The sequence below is a fragment of the Uloborus diversus genome, chromosome 2 (genome assembly GCF_026930045.1).
Source record: "Uloborus diversus isolate 005 chromosome 2, Udiv.v.3.1, whole genome shotgun sequence".
Classification (NCBI taxonomy): Eukaryota; Metazoa; Arthropoda; class Arachnida; order Araneae; family Uloboridae; genus Uloborus; species Uloborus diversus.
In genome coordinates, this window is record NC_072732.1 from 87099972 (window position 1) to 87115997 (window position 16026).

The window sequence follows — 16026 nt, forward strand, 5'->3', positions numbered from 1 at the left end:
AAAAAACTGTATTTGAACTTGAGTCAATGAATAAAAAGTATTTTATTAACAACTGAAAATTTGAAGAAATGTAAATATATCTACATAGGGAGAGTGTAAACTAATAGCAGGTTTTCAAAAAAAAAAAACAGTTGGGAGCCCTGCAATTTACATTGGTATTTTTTATGCCAATGTTTCCAGTACAAAAAAGAAAGAAAAACATGCACCCATAAATTTTATTACATCTGATGCACCTTTCATTGTGATATATGGAGATAATATAAGAGTCTAATATTGTATGTTATTCCATTTACTGGTTATATATGTACATTACCAACTTCAAAAATATCAAAAGTGTGCTGATTTTTTTTTTTCAAAGCCACTACGAAGTCTGACAACACAAACTTTGCCAATTGGCTTAAGCCTTGGTTTCCTAGGAGCGAAACCGCCAATTTTCGGTGTCTCTTTTCACCATGACACTGAAATCAAAGTCAAGTGATTCCAGTGTGGCCATTCATGACGTTGATTTAGCTTGGGCGCTCATGCATAGAAGAATCAAGTTTTCCCCTCGGCGAGGAGCGATGCCAAAGCTTGCCGATTTCGCTCCTAGGAAACCAGAGCTTTAGTTACCTCTTGAATTTTAACTAGCAAAATTAAGAAATGAAAAATATTGTTAGGTTGATTATTTTGAAAAAAAAAATCCAAAAAACAAAGCAAATGATAAAAAATTATTTTAATTCATAAAATGAAATTTACATTGCTGGATAGATTTGCATTATCATACAAAAATATTTGAATAATTGAAGAAGATGTTATAAATATCCGGCTTATTTAACAACACTTTATACAGCTTCATTATAAATATCTGATGCTAAAAGTAAAATGGCATGTCAAAATTTAATCATGCTACATAAAGACAATCAATTTTCATCTTCATGTAACAGAAACTTTGAAATATTCCTTCATTTACTTAAGTATGAATCAATCTTTTCGGTCATTTCAGGCACAGCTTTAAAGAGATCAGCCACCAAACCAATGTCTGCTACTTGAAAGATAGGAGCTTCTGGGTCTTTATTTATAGCAACAATAGTTTTAGAATCTTTCATTCCAGCTAAATGTTGGATGGCACCAGATATTCCAACAGCTACATATAATTCCTTGAAAATAGAAAGGAAAATTAGGGTTGGTTGGGAAAAGTGAGTCGCCTCCCAAAAACTTAAATTTTTTTATATTTTCATCATGTTGAATTTCATCCTGGTGTTTGGTTTTGTATATACAGTCAGACCTCGATATAAGGTCACTCGCTTATAAGGTCACCCCGCATATAAGGTCACTTTTCCCCGGCTCACTGAATAGGAATTCTATGTTGTGTCTTATCGGATATGTGGTCAGGTCATAATACATTAATCGCTTATAAGGTCACTTCTCACAGTGTTTCGATTAGTACAAGCTAAGTGGACAAAAGTCATGTTCAAAATTCTAAACTTTGGTATTGAGATAATGTAAAAAATAAACCAAAACATGATACTTAGTTATTTGTTTACGTCTAACTCCCTTCTTTCAGGTGAGTAATAAGGTTCAAAGGTAAGTATCCGTTTGTTATAAAATAAATCAGTTGAGTTCCAGACATCTCATCACACAAAATTTAAGTGTTCCTAATTTCATATGATTTTATTGTTCAAGATAGATATTATTTATACTAGTAAGTGCTTTTTTCCCCTAATTTAATTAATCTATCTGACAGTTAAACACTGAAAAAAAATTTTTTAAAGATGAACGAAGATTTTTTTCCCCTCTCCCTTTCTGAATTCACGCCTTCTAATATCGTCCAAAATAGTCTAAAATTTTGTTTTGAAACTTCAATTTCGGTGTTTTAAATTTTAATTTTGGAAATATTCCAGGGATAAGCCCTGTATCCCATCCCGTCTTCTAACTTCATCAAAAATTGCCATGAAATGGGTTTTTTGGTTTTTAATATCGAAAAAAAATTCCAGGGCAATGCCTGTTCACACATAATTAAAGATCGTAAAAATTTTTTTGTTTTTAGGGCTTAAATTTAAAAAATATTTTGGATGAGGGTCTCCGAACCTTTGTCATCAAAGTTAATCTACTATTTTGTTTTTTGGCCTTAAAATTCGAAAAATGTCCTTGGGATTATCCGAAATCTTCTCCCTACGCACATCATTAAAACTCGTCAAAAATTTTGTTTTTGGAGCTTCAATTCTGAAAAAATATTGGGGGGAAGAGACTCCCAACCCAAATCTATTTCTCAACGTTTACAAAAGTGACCTATAATTGCGTTTTTTTGAACCTCAAATTAAAAAATTTTCTGAGGAAAGTTTGCCCGAATTTCTCCTTTTCTCTACAACTGAGTTTATTTAGGACATATCATTTTCATTTTTGAAAAATTAGAGAGCATCCCTGATCCATCTCCCTCTCCCCATTGTTAAAAATTGGCAAAAACTTCATTTTTAGGAATTCAACTTCGTGAAATTTTGACATGATTTTCTAATGGTTTCGATGTGGTTCACAAATGTACTATCACACCTATACAAATTTAAACAAGATTGAAATTTACGTAAATTTTCACCATCAGAAAGTTAAAAACATCAAATGGCATGATCTGAGCTACCGTGAGATAAGAGTGAGCATTCCAATACCCTTTTATTCTCAATAGACTTTTTATTCTGTTTGACTTGCTGTAGAAAGGATGTGAAAAGTAAAAGTAACCACATTGTTTACAGAAAACTCTTTTGCCCATCCAGATCATTCTTCCTTTCTTTGATGCAAATCCCGGTTTGTGCAACCAAGCAGAAATCTTTTCTGTACTAAAAGAATGTATGTTCTCTTCTACATGGGCTAGTATGACACCTGCTTGATGTCTCTCACTCATTGTAAAAGCATTGTATCAATACAAAAGAAGATGTCAAGTAGTTTACAGACTATCTTAAACTGAAATATACTGCGCGGGTATGTACATTTGGATGACAGGAATTGCTGCTGCCTTTTTAGCAAATTCAGAAGAATAGTTTAGTTTTTTTTTCTTACTTAAGGCTTTAATAATTTGGGAGACAGAAGAAAAGAGCGATATATCCGAATGAGCGATATAATGAGGCGCGATGTTAAGAGGGGTTACTGTACAATTTCCGGAGGATGATCATTGCGAATGTTACGCTTACATTACCATAAAAACATTAAGCTTAAATAAAATATCTCAAGCACCTTGAGCCATTATACAAAATATATGCAATGTGTGCGCATATGCACAATACACGCACCACACAGACACATAAACTATGCATAGGGGACACATAGGGGGTCGCGGGTTGTTTAGTTGGTGAAAAGGGGGTCGCGACGTTAAAAAGGTGGGGAACCAATGACTTATAGGCTTTCAAAGAGTTTCGCAGATGCAATTGTTTTGTTTTTTGTTTAAAAAAAATTTCTCACACAGATTTAAAAGACAGTAAATATCTCAAAAAAAAAGATATTGTTACCAAAAAAAAAACAGTTAGTACTAAAAATTTATCTTTTATCAAATAAAACCTCCTTACCCGTTTTTGTAGATATGCTTGATTTAAATTTAAATAAAAGAGGGGTGGCCCATTTACCCCTTATTATGGGGTAAGTGGGACACCCATCTGATTTTTAAAAACATATAATCATTAAGAATATTTAAAGCACTATTTTAGAAAATAAAGATGAACTTTTGTTCACAATTTAAGGTCCAAGATAAAATAAGACAATAAGTTTTTTTTCTCTCTCTATCTCTCTCTCTCTTTTTTAACTGTTGTATAAAGTTTTGAAAATGAACTGCTCTCAAAAGGGGTCCCACTTACACCAACCAGCCCTAAGTTTAAATGGAAAATCATGTAACATCTACTTTTTAAAAGAATAAAAAAGAATAAACATGACTCCAAACTGCTGAGCATGAATTGATTTTCATTTCTAAATAAGCTGTAAGCATTTTTTTATTTTAATTTTTACCACAGGGCTCTGCCTCTAGCTCACTGCCCCTAATCCGAAAGATTGCTTTACATATGATCTGGTTTAGGAATAATTTAATTGTTTGGGAGGAATAATTTGATAAAATGTATGCATTACAAACAAAATAAAACCTTTAAAGAAAAAATAATTTGATTCATAGACACACTAAAAAATTTAAAAGAAAGAAAAACATCTAAAAGCACAAACTAATTTTACACCAGATTTCAAGGGTGTAGGGCACCAAGGGTTCTCTTGAGCATGGCAAAGCGGTCATTTGCAACGTTTCAAATTTTGCACTGTAGCTGAGTGCTTGACTTGAGTTTAGCCTTGGATTTTCACTAAATTAAAAAGTCTTCTATCTCCTGTTCTACTCAATGAAGAAAATTAGAACAAACTGCATTTTGTGTAGAAAAAATGTCTTTTAAATGATTGCCTGAAGTGATATGTCGTAATTATTTCATCTCTAAAGACACATGGCATCCAGAAGCACAATTTTAAAATATTTTACTTGATGAGATGGAATCTCCCTTTGCAAATTGAAATATTTCATATATTTCCATTTGGAGAGAGGGATCCCATAATCATACTTAATGATATAGAATTAATGTGTTGATGATGGTGGATAGATAGAATGCTTTTCAAATAAATAAATCAAATATTCCTATTCTTAGATATTTAACACAAACTTTTTTTTGTCACTTACTGGGGCTACTATCTTCCCTGTTTGACCAACTTGCATGTCGTTAGGCACAAATCCAGCATCAACTGCAGCACGAGAAGCACCTACAGCAGCTTTTATTTTATCTGCAAACTCATATAACAGTTTAAAATTGTCTCCACTCTTTAAACCTCGACCTAAAATAAAAATAATAATTATCTGATTTTCATAATTTTAAGAACCTGTTTTTTGGCACATATTTTATGCTTCACTTTATGATACATTTATTTTTTTTTCTTTTTTCAGAAAATTTAGTCTAAGGTAAAATTATTATAAATTATGTTTCTTTCAGTTTAACCTTAAATATTTTAGCGATCAACTACTTTTCAACTTCTTCTAGGCAAAAAAAAAAAAAAAAAAGCATAAACATAAAGCGCCCCAAAAAGCACTGGTTTGAGGTGAAATTTAATATACAACAGAATAATATAGGTGTGAGATACACTTGATCCCAAAATCTAGACAATTTAACAAATACAGGATAAGAAATGAGATAAATACAGTGCTACTTCAACAGCGAATTGGACTCCCTTTTGCTTCAATACAAGCCGCAGCACGGTCCGGCATTGAGCTAATTAAACGTCTGAGGTTGTTCTGCGGCAGATGGACCCAAATTTTGAACAGCCACTTCTAAATCTTGTACAGAGTAGCACGGCGGCATCTACCATTTCAGCTGATCTCATACATGCTCTATAGGGAACAAGTCAGGGGAGTAGGCTGGCCATGGAAGAGTCTCAAAAGGACCTAAGAAGTCTTGAGCAACTCTAGCTGTATGCGGCCGAGCCTTACCTTGCTGAAAAATTGCCCCTGGGAGACCATTTAGGAACGGTCCTACATGTGGTTGCAGAATTTCATTAATATAACGCTAACACATTAAGGTTCTACGTACCACAACTAGAGTGGACGGCTATCATAGATTATTGCCCCCAGACCATTATACCCGGGGTGCGGGCAGTGTGTAATGCGATAGAATGGGTGGAATGGTACCTTTCTCCAGAGCGCCTCCACACCCAATTGCGGTTATCATCTGACCCCGAAACAAACCGAAATTCATCACTGAACTGTTGGCTTCATATGCTACCGCGAATGAAATTTAGTTCGAGGAACTAAAACGGGTCGGTGCAAGTCTAACGGAAAATTTGTGAGGTGATCTGCTTGGTGGGGGGGGGGGATGAAATTTAAAACACATTTAACAGCCAGAACAATTTTATTCAATACCAATAAATATATCTTGAAACTTGAAATATCAATAAGGGTAAATAATCTATTTTTAACCCCACAAACATTATGACTGAAACTCTCCCTCCCCTCCCACACACACAAGAAACATTTATAGGAATATTTTTCAAAATACAGTATCATTCAGTTCCAAAAATTTACAGACTAGTCAAACGCCAGCTCAACTTGAGTCCAATACCAATATAATAGAATAGTCCTGGTAAAACTTAATATGAAAGTTCATACCACTCAGGATATTCCCTCCGTAATACTTGGCATGAAAATTAAAGGCTTGATCCATCTACATGCTCCTACGTGAAAATTGATTCTCGGACACCAAGAACCAAAACATTCGGTGAAGAACCCTTACACTTGGACATCCAGTCCAGCCAGACTTCAGGATACCTGTTAATCCAATCCAGCATGAACCTTCAACAGCCTTGTGAAGCCTATATCCAACAACGTCAACTTCCGTGAAAGAAACTCCAATCTTTCACTCTTACATTTCCTTCACCACCAAATTATCTCAAGGTGACCAATGGATCCTGCCCGCTCTTTTAGTCGCGCACAACGAACTTATTTCCAACATTTTAAAAATGAAGTCCACTCGACAACATGGAACTGACTAACTGGAGCACACAGCTCTCAGCAACACACCAAACTGCAGTTACGGCGACATCAAAACTAATAAAATAAGAGTAAGAACTTGATTGATTGGGTGCACTCACCTAAGTACATTTCCCAATCCCATCACGCGATGATGTGACGTATATCGAATCGCATGCATAAACTATCACTGTAACAACACAACACCGTTTATATTTTAACTGTGAAACCTTTTAAAATAGTTGTTCACATGTACTCTGCAAAAAGTTACTCAACACAGTTATAGTGACATCACATTATTGCGCCGGGTAAACAAACACACCACTCTGTTGGAGTTTCTACTTAGGGGACAATTCGCCCGCTGATTAGATAAGCTGATTAAATAACGGGACAATTTTCAATGTTTATAATAACAATGAAGTAAGTTACTAAAACTTTCTTAAACCTTTTTAAATTGTCTTCAAGAATCAAAATTTCAAATTTTTTGCCAACATGAACACCACTTTTTGCCAGTCAATGACACCCAAAATCGCTCTGGCTTCGCACCATTGTAGATGGAGTTGTCTGTGTTTTGGTGTACACGAAAAGGACGCTTGGACTGCAGATTCACCTGCGCTACATGTCTAGAAATAGTTCAAGGAACAACTGCTACCAGCCCCGATGTCTGCTTGAATGATGGAACCATTGAGAAGGAATACTAATGGAAGGAGCGACAGCAAATGTCTCAATGGGATAGGCTTGGCAAACGATGTTTCCCAGGTCAGGTGACTAGTTTTTCTGGGAAGTTGTCGCGTTTTGGCACGCAAACGCTCTTTTGGCTTTAAACGTTTTTCATGCGACGGCGCTAACTATGATGTTGGGGCTACAAATCAGAGCTGAGGAGTTGTAGAAAAAATAACAGACTCTGGCTCCAACTCCTTTACCTAAAACACAGTCCGACTTTGATTTCAACTCGGAGTTTAAAAGCCGTCGGACTCTGACTCTTTGCATCAAAATCAGCCCGGCTCAGAGTCCGACTCCACAGCCCTGCTACAAATTAGGGATACGGAGTTGGAAGTAAAATGACCAACTCCGAGAATTTAGAGCATTCGACTCCGACTATTTTACTTAAAAATCAGTCCGACTCCGCAGCCCTGCTACAAATTAGGGTTGTGGAGTCGGAAGAAAATGACCGACTTTGACTCAGGGAACTTTAGAGCATTCAACTCCGACTCCGACTCCTTTACGCAAAAAGCAGTCCGACTCAGATTTTGACTCGGAGTTTCAAAGCCTTTGATCTCTGACTCCGACTCTTTAACTCCAAAATCAGTACGGCTCCGACTCCGCAGTCCTGCAGCAAATTAGGGTTGCGGAGTCGAAAGAAAAAGAATCGACTCCAACTCAGGGAATTTTAGAGCCTTTTTTGACTCCGACTCCAACTCTTTCATTCCAAAAGCAATCCGACTCCGAATTCAACTCGGGAGTTTCAAAACCTTCAAACTCTTGCTCCAACCATTTTACTTCAAACTCAGTCTGACTCCAAATCCGGGAATTTTAGAGCCGACTTTGATTCCGAACACGCAAAACTAGCAATCAGTAGTTGTACACCAAGCTTACCAAAGTAGCAAATAATATGCAGTGCAAATCTTTTAATAAGGACTGATTTCGGATGAATTGTATTTTGAATTGTGTTTCAGCACATAATGTAAAGATTTATTAGGTTTGTTGATTTTATTATCTTGAATTTTGACTTTTAAACGTTGATTGTTTACCAGAAGGTTTTTAGAATGTGCCTTTCTTCCTGTTTTAACTATATACTTAAATAAATATGCAACAGTTATTAGCATTACTAATTTATATATAATTTTTACAAACATTTTCTGGTGGATCGAGACACTTTGTGAAAATTAAAAGTATCTCTTTATTTTGGTAAAGTCTGCCCATCTCTGTTCAGTTCAAATGAATATGAATTGTGAAAAAATATCGTCTGCTTCCAAAGTAATATTATTAAAAAAGATTAAAGCCAAGCAAGAAGAAAACAAAGTAGAATTATTCAACTGCCCAATTTTTTAATTTATCGTCTGCGTAAATTTATTTTTATTATGTTTTGGAAACATGTTTTAATAAATAAGAGTATGTTATTTTTTCTGCGAACATTAGATCGATCAATTGTGTTGTGAGTAAGCGAAAGTTTTCAGCCTGAATTATTGTGATGAGTTTTTATGTTGTTCATCGTTATAGTTAAATTGAGCGCGTGTGTGTTTTTTTAAAAAATAGTACTGAAACTTTCCCTATAAGAATTATTAGCAGATTAACAGAGTTTTGAGCAATGCTGAAAGATAAGTTCTAAAAGGTATCGCTTCTAATTATTGTTACTTGCATAGGCAACGCCGCGAACCTTTTTCCAGATTTAAATAATAACGAATACAGTAACAGATACCTGTCATTTGGATTCCCCCTCTCCCCTTCTTCCCGGACTTTAAAATATAATGTAACTGCATTTTTCATGTGTTTTGATGTTTATTCCTTGTAATGACGGGTATATAGAAATATATGTTTAAAATGTTTTGTTATTGACTGAAAATTTATGGATTCTTATGTCTTGTAATCAATATTTTGAAATTATTTCGTACGCAGGCATACTAATATTTAAATTCAATCAAATCTAAAACTTGTTTTAAACGCATCAACTGTTCACAGGAACTTGGCGAGAAGCTACTCGCCAACAAAGCAAATGTACACAAAATACTTGAGAGCCGTTAAATTAATTAATAGTTAAGTAGGAAGTGTTTGTATGGAACTAAAATGTTATTTGCATTCATGATATACAATGTTTTATTACATTTATAGGTAAAATCAGTACAAAAACGTAAAAATCATAGACAACTGCGGAATATGTACTCGTTGAATGCATAGATAAGTTTTTTTTTTAGAAGTAAAAAAACATTCGTACATACCTGTGAAAAGTTACTGGACCTTCTGGTGTATCTTTTTCAATTTATAATACTACAATACTGAAATAATGCTACAAATCTAATTTTTCCCTTCTACAGTTAAATGATTTTATCATTCATGGCTTTAGCTAATGAAAACTTCTTCAGCGGTTACGGTCAACTCGATATTGCTGCCCAGGTCACACGGTACTGTTGCCGCATCATGATAGTAGGGTTGCACTCTCTCCATCTATTCCTTCTCAATGGATGGAACGAGTATCTGTGGAATCCACGAACGCTTGCCAGACGATCCTTCGATCCTCTCTCCTCGTTGTTTTCCTGGTCGCTCTGACCCGGTTTTTCGCATGTAAGTACCATTTCGTGTCCACTGCCTCCAACAGTGTTCTAACAGAACACTTCGAACAATCCACCTGGGCAGCAAAACGGCTCACAATTTTCATGCCGATGATCAAACCTCTTTCAAATTTGCTTAACTGTGAGAAACGTTTTCTAACTTGCCTACCTGGCATCCTTCACTCATTAAGGTTCTCCAATAATCGGGATGTAATCATAACATTTTTTAATCTTTAATTATGCAGTGGTTTATATAGCACCTTTCTCCCCGATTGCACCGATACTGTGGGTAAACGGTCATGTGCATCGACACCAAACTTGGATCATTTGCATATCAGATGTCACTCTTTTATGTGCAAAGTTTTGCAATTGTACTATTCTTCTTTCTTGGGGTGCTATTTCCAATGTTCCTGAGTGTATATATGTTACGGCTAAAGTAAGAATAGCAGATAAACCTAGCTATAACCGGCTAAAGTAAGAATAGCAGATAAACCTAGCTATAACCGGCTAAAGTGGGGATAAGCAACGCTTTGCGGCTAAAGCCCGAAGAGATCTTAATGTTTCCCCCTTAATGGCTAAAACTGTGTCTAACCAAGCCCAGTCGGTTAAAGCCCGAAGTGTTCTCAGCACTCCGCCTTTTAGCCGGCTAAAATTGAGTCTTACCGATTTGTGATAATCAGTTTGCTTGTAATACATGTGCGTATTTATTTGTGCAAACGGATTTGAAAATAGAGAATAAAAATATGTTCAAATCAATTTTTTGTGAAAATTTTGAAAAATTTCTATTTTCTAAAGAGGTTATTTTTTTTTTTAAATGAACAGTCTACAATATAATCAGTTTATTGAAGACGCGAAAGAAGCTAAGAAATTTGCTAAAAGAATAACGATGCATTATCGTCATTTGAAGCGCTTTGAAATATGTAATATTAATAATAATATAACATATTAATAAAGTAATAGCTCCTGTTTCTACAACAAAACCTGTACTTATATAATACGTAAAAAATGAAAACCATATGTCCATCGGACATCGTAGTAGAAATAAAATGATAAACGAAGCCTAAAAAAATACAAAAATATCACTCAGGAAGCTATAATGCTATACCTTCAGCAATGAAAGTCGTGCAAAATGAAATTACAATCTGGTAAAAAGGGTGTTGTGATCGAACCGATTTTATCAAGTAGAGTTGCAGACTATTCCTGATGGCAATTATAAATTCATTCTTGGATACCAAGATCATCTGACGAAGTTTATGCAGCTTACATCATTGAATAGTAAAACTGCTAAAGCGGTTGCTAAAGTGTTGTTGGACATGTTTCGCATATGGATCCCCGTCCATTTTGCAATCTGATAATGGAAGGAAGTTTTCCAATTAAGTGGTTGAAAATTTAAGATCTCTGTGGAGAGGGTTGAAAGTAATACATGGGAAACCACGTCACAGTCAAAGCCAAGATAGCGTGGAAAGAGGAAACCAGGATGTTCAAAATATGCTCATAACCTGAATGAAGGACGAAAATTGTGAAAAATAGTCTGAAGAGCTTAAAATTATTCTGACAATGAAGAACAGAACCTACCATGATGGCATAAAACGTTCAATACATGAAGCAATGTTCGGCTGTGATATGATAGTTGGCTTGAAGTCATCTGTTCTCCTGAACAAAATAATTTTCACTGTCCTTAACGAAGAGAACTTAGAGAAATTAATTAAGAACCAGAAAGAACAACAACAAAACCTAAAAGAAAGTCAAAGTAAACACAAAATGGTATTCAGGGCGTGCACAGGGGGGAGGGAGTTACCTGTTGGTCCCGGCCCGAGTCAGAAGGGGGTCTGAAATTTTTAAAATGAGGGGTTGAATATAAGAGTAAACAATATGAAGGAAGGCCTGTAAAAGTCATTTGTGACGGATCCCAAAATTTTTGCGCACGCCCCTGATGGTACTTAGTGCTAAGTGCGAAATGTGTGAAAACAGAAATGAGTTATGTGTTTTATGCTCTAAAATAGATACCATAAGGAATAATAGAAACAAAGCATAGGCAAACTTAGCAGAGCAGGATAAAAAAATTATATCTTTGCTCAATAATAAATATCCACTTCACAAGGTTGGTTATAACAGTTAAAATTCCTGACGTAGATCGAGGTTATTTTAACAGTTCTTGAATGTAATGAGAACGAATTGTATAAATTGTGTAATAAGAAAGGAACCATTCCTGAAATCTTTTCAAGAAATCAATTTACTGTATGTACATCACAATTTGTAAACATTAGGGATGTTTCAGATGAGAACAAATCCTTATGGCAACTTGCAAATTTACAATCAACTTCTGGTGGTCAAGAGTTCAAAAAATGCCACCATCTAATTTTTTATTGATAACTTAATGTATTCACTTACGGTTTACTTTTATTTGTGTACTACCTTATAATATATTGCTTTATAAAAATGTACATTGTAACTTTGAACTTTAACTGACTTGAGTTGGTTAAAACCAGTTTTAGCCGGTTAAAGTGGGAAACATTAGGAGCTCTTCAGGCTTTAGTCCCAAGGCGTTGCTAAGCCCCGCTTTAACCAGGTAAAGCTAGGTTTACCAGTTATTCTTACTTTATCTGGAACATATTATACATACAGTAGAGTCTTGAAAATTTGAGGTATAAGAGGCTCATGTTAGCTCAGATTACTGAGAACTCGGATTATCCAAAAATTTCTTAGTGATAGGGACTAAAATTTAACACTATTTTCATGATGTAAGGATGGGAACCTTTCATTTTCTTGTACAACAAAAAGAATATTGTCTTCAAGAAAAACTAAGTGCTCAAATTTCAATATAAATTTTCATTTAAATCATCCTGATAAAATTGATTAGCCTTTTTTAAAGATGACAATGACTACACAAATAAAACACCTAAATGCAAAGGGGCATAAGTGTCAAAACTAAAAATTGTAGAATCTGTTTTGGTGCAATAGATGGTACTTTTCTCCGCACACACCCCACCTTTTAGCCGTAGGCCTTAGGTTCCACCGCCCGCACGGCTGGGTGCGGCGGTCGATAGTCGTATCATGCTACGGACGCGCTTGATGCTTATTGCGCCGGGGAAGGTCCCCGTGCTGGGTGTCAACCCAGCTGGGAGTTTACCCCTTAATGTTTGAACCTTGCTCACCATGAGATAGCAATAGATGGTACTTTTCTCCGCACACACCCCACCTCTTAGCCGTAGGCCTTAGGTTCCACCGCCCGGGGGGTCCGCGTAGCGGGCCCCCCGCACGGCTGGGTGCGGCGGTCGATAGTCGTATCATGCTACGGACGCGCTTGATGCTTATTGCGCCGGGGAAGGTCCCCGCGCTGAGCGTCAACCCAGCTGGGAGTTTACCCCTTAGTGTTTGAACCTTGCTCACCATGAGATACGGTATGCAATAGATGGTACTAGTGACTCAGGTAAGTGCTACTATACAGCATAATAAATTAGAAATATTTTTCAATGAAAGCCTACTTAGAGTTTAAAATTAGCATGCATTTTACTCAAAACTTTAAAAAGTCTACTCCCATCCTTTTCCTTCTCTCACTGCCTCCCATGTTCACATCCTTGAAAGCTTGAAAAAATTTTAATGAGCAAAATAGTGCCAATGAAATCTTTAATGTTTCCTCAATAAATTAGCTTGATTAATTCTACTTTTTACCAATAATATTTTATGCACCACAAAAAATGCAAAAAACAAATTTGTATATAAAATTGTAAAAAAAATCATCTTTTGAAAAATTGATAGATATTTTTATTTTTTACACTCACTCAACAAAAAATTGTTCATTACCATATGAATATTGATACTTCTTTAAATATGCAGAACTTCTTGTTTAAATAACTATTGATTTCAAAAAACGTAGAACTTAGAACATGAAACAAAGCCACATAATTGTTTACTGTATTTTTATTTTAATCAAAATGTTGCAGTTTTTAAAAAGAAATACAAAAGTTAATAAACATTAATATAAACATGATGCCAAGTAATCTTGAAATTTATATCTAAAAATGAGTGGAAATGAAATAATAGTATATTTACCACCAGAGACTACACGTTTAGCACTAGTAAGCTCTGGACGCTCACTTTTAGACAGTTCTTGACTCACCCAAGAAGAAACATCATTTTTTATATCACAGGAAGGAGCTGTTAAAATTCAGAATACATATAAATAAGTTATACATAGCAAGTGTTTCAAAAATCAAGCAAAAATGATAAAATTAAACATGATGTATAATGATAAAACGTTAGATGATTTTATTCAAACAACACATGTGTTTGAACAACAGACAGTAGACCAATTCCTAAACAAGAAATTTTGTGGAAAGCTGTTTTGGCATTTTTTAATGTCTTCTAAACATTTCTATGTAATTTTGCTACAAAATACATTTTTTGTCATGATGAACTGTAAGTCTACTTATTTACGGATTTGCTTCACTTATTTCATATTACACGGATTATTCAGATTTTCAATCATCCCGATTGCCTTTAGTCCCAGTTAAACTGAATAAACAAGGTTGTACTTTAGTGTTAAATCATTTTTATTTATAGTATGAGCTGAGAACAGCTAAAATTTACTAGTTTAATAAATTGTCAGAAAAGTCTTACATCTACACATTAACGAACTGGATTCGTGGTATGGCTTAAAAATGAGTTTATATTGGCGCTTTAACCCCAAATCTTCTTTCTGTACCCCTGCATTCTAGTAACATATCAGTATGTACTCAACTGTGTATTTGGTACTTATATCAACAAATTAATAGCAAGTAATGAAAATTAGTTTTGCAGTGCTCAAGTTTTCATATTAACTAGTTAATCCAAAATTAATATGTACCCATTAAAAACCTTTCGGAAAAAATGAAGCTTACTATTATAACAAGCTCTGAACAACTACACTTACAGTGCAAATAAAATTGGCCAAGGATACAAAAGATTTGATGGCAAATACTTTGAATTCTAGTATTATAAAATCCTTTTAATAAAAAATAAGTAATGATTTGTACATGTTCAAAAATTGATAAATAGATATGAATATCAAGCATAAGTAAATAAAGACAAGATTATTCTAGAACCTTGTCTGTTTTTATTTATAGGATTTTTAGTGGATTGTTTCAAATGAGTTTTTCTGATGCTCTAAAATCAGATAAGATCAACTAATAGGTCATAACTCATTTGTCAGAAGATTTCAATGCAATTATGTATATTGTATACAAAATGTGTAACAAAAAAAAAAAAAAAAACTCATTGCTCACCTTAGTTAATGAGCAGATTCTGTTTCCAAACCAAAAATATATTGTAATCCAGAACATGCATGTATTAAAGTGAAATTCTCCATAAGAAAAAAAAGGAAACTTGTGATTAATCCTATATCCAACTCTTTGCTTTTGAAATCATAGCAGGAAAGTATCTAAGCATGTGCCTGCTTTGAGTGCAGGGGCAGGCAAAACTATAAGCTGACTAAGATGTGCATGATCCCGTAATGCTATGGAGTCTTGAAGATCAACTGTTGTCTAAAGCACGAATGCAGTTGGCGTTGAGTTAGATATTACAAAAAGAAACTAAATGAATGAGATTTTTGCACATTTGTTGTCTCAAATGACACATGTACAGTGTACACATGCCACTTACTTAAAATGAATTGATAAAATTTTCCTCCAATGCTTTTATTTATTGTGCACGCTTGATGCTCCAGTTTTTAGCAAACATGAGCTTTATAAACCACAAGAAGAAAAAATATCAATTTTAAGTTTACATTTCTTCTCCTGGAGAAAATCAATTTGAAGTAAGAAAGTTGTACTAGTCCGCAAAACATCTAAAACCTTCTTAAAGCCAAAATCATTCTTTTGTGGGACTTCAATTTTGAAAAATCCCCTCCCTCCAGTGTTTTTCAAATCTCAGAACAACTGGTGTTTCAGAAAAGAAAAAAGCTTATTTCATTTCAATGCAAATTTGAGACAACAAGAGGATGTAGTTTTTATTACCCTCCCCCTCCCTCCTCCAGGACAGGATCCTGGATTCAACACTGGTTTGAGGGGGCCCCAAAGGTTTCACCGCCTAGGATCTCAACTTGACTTGAACTTTCACTATGAATGGATACAGTCACTGCTAAAGATATGTGCATAATCCAATAATTATTATAAACTTAGGTAATCTTCAAAATTTGCAGATAAATTAGTGAAAAACTAAACCTATTACTTTTATTGATACATGATTGAAAGCCAAAGCCATCATACTGAAAAATTTATC

At 34.8% G+C, this 16026-nt stretch overlaps 1 protein-coding gene across 1 annotated transcript in view; it reads right to left on the reverse strand.

Annotated features, from left to right (window-relative positions):
- Positions 1–692: 692 nt before the first annotated feature.
- Positions 693–16026, reverse strand: part of LOC129217155 (electron transfer flavoprotein subunit alpha, mitochondrial-like) — a 28939-nt gene continuing 13605 nt past the window's right edge. Inside the window, exons 7-9 of the mRNA XM_054851416.1 lie at positions 13822–13926; positions 4667–4818; positions 693–1136 (exon numbers count right to left, since the gene is read on the reverse strand). Of these exons, the coding sequence (XP_054707391.1) occupies positions 942–1136; positions 4667–4818; positions 13822–13926 (452 nt within the window). The 3' untranslated portion in view covers positions 693–941. The remainder of the gene's footprint in view (positions 1137–4666; positions 4819–13821; positions 13927–16026) is intronic.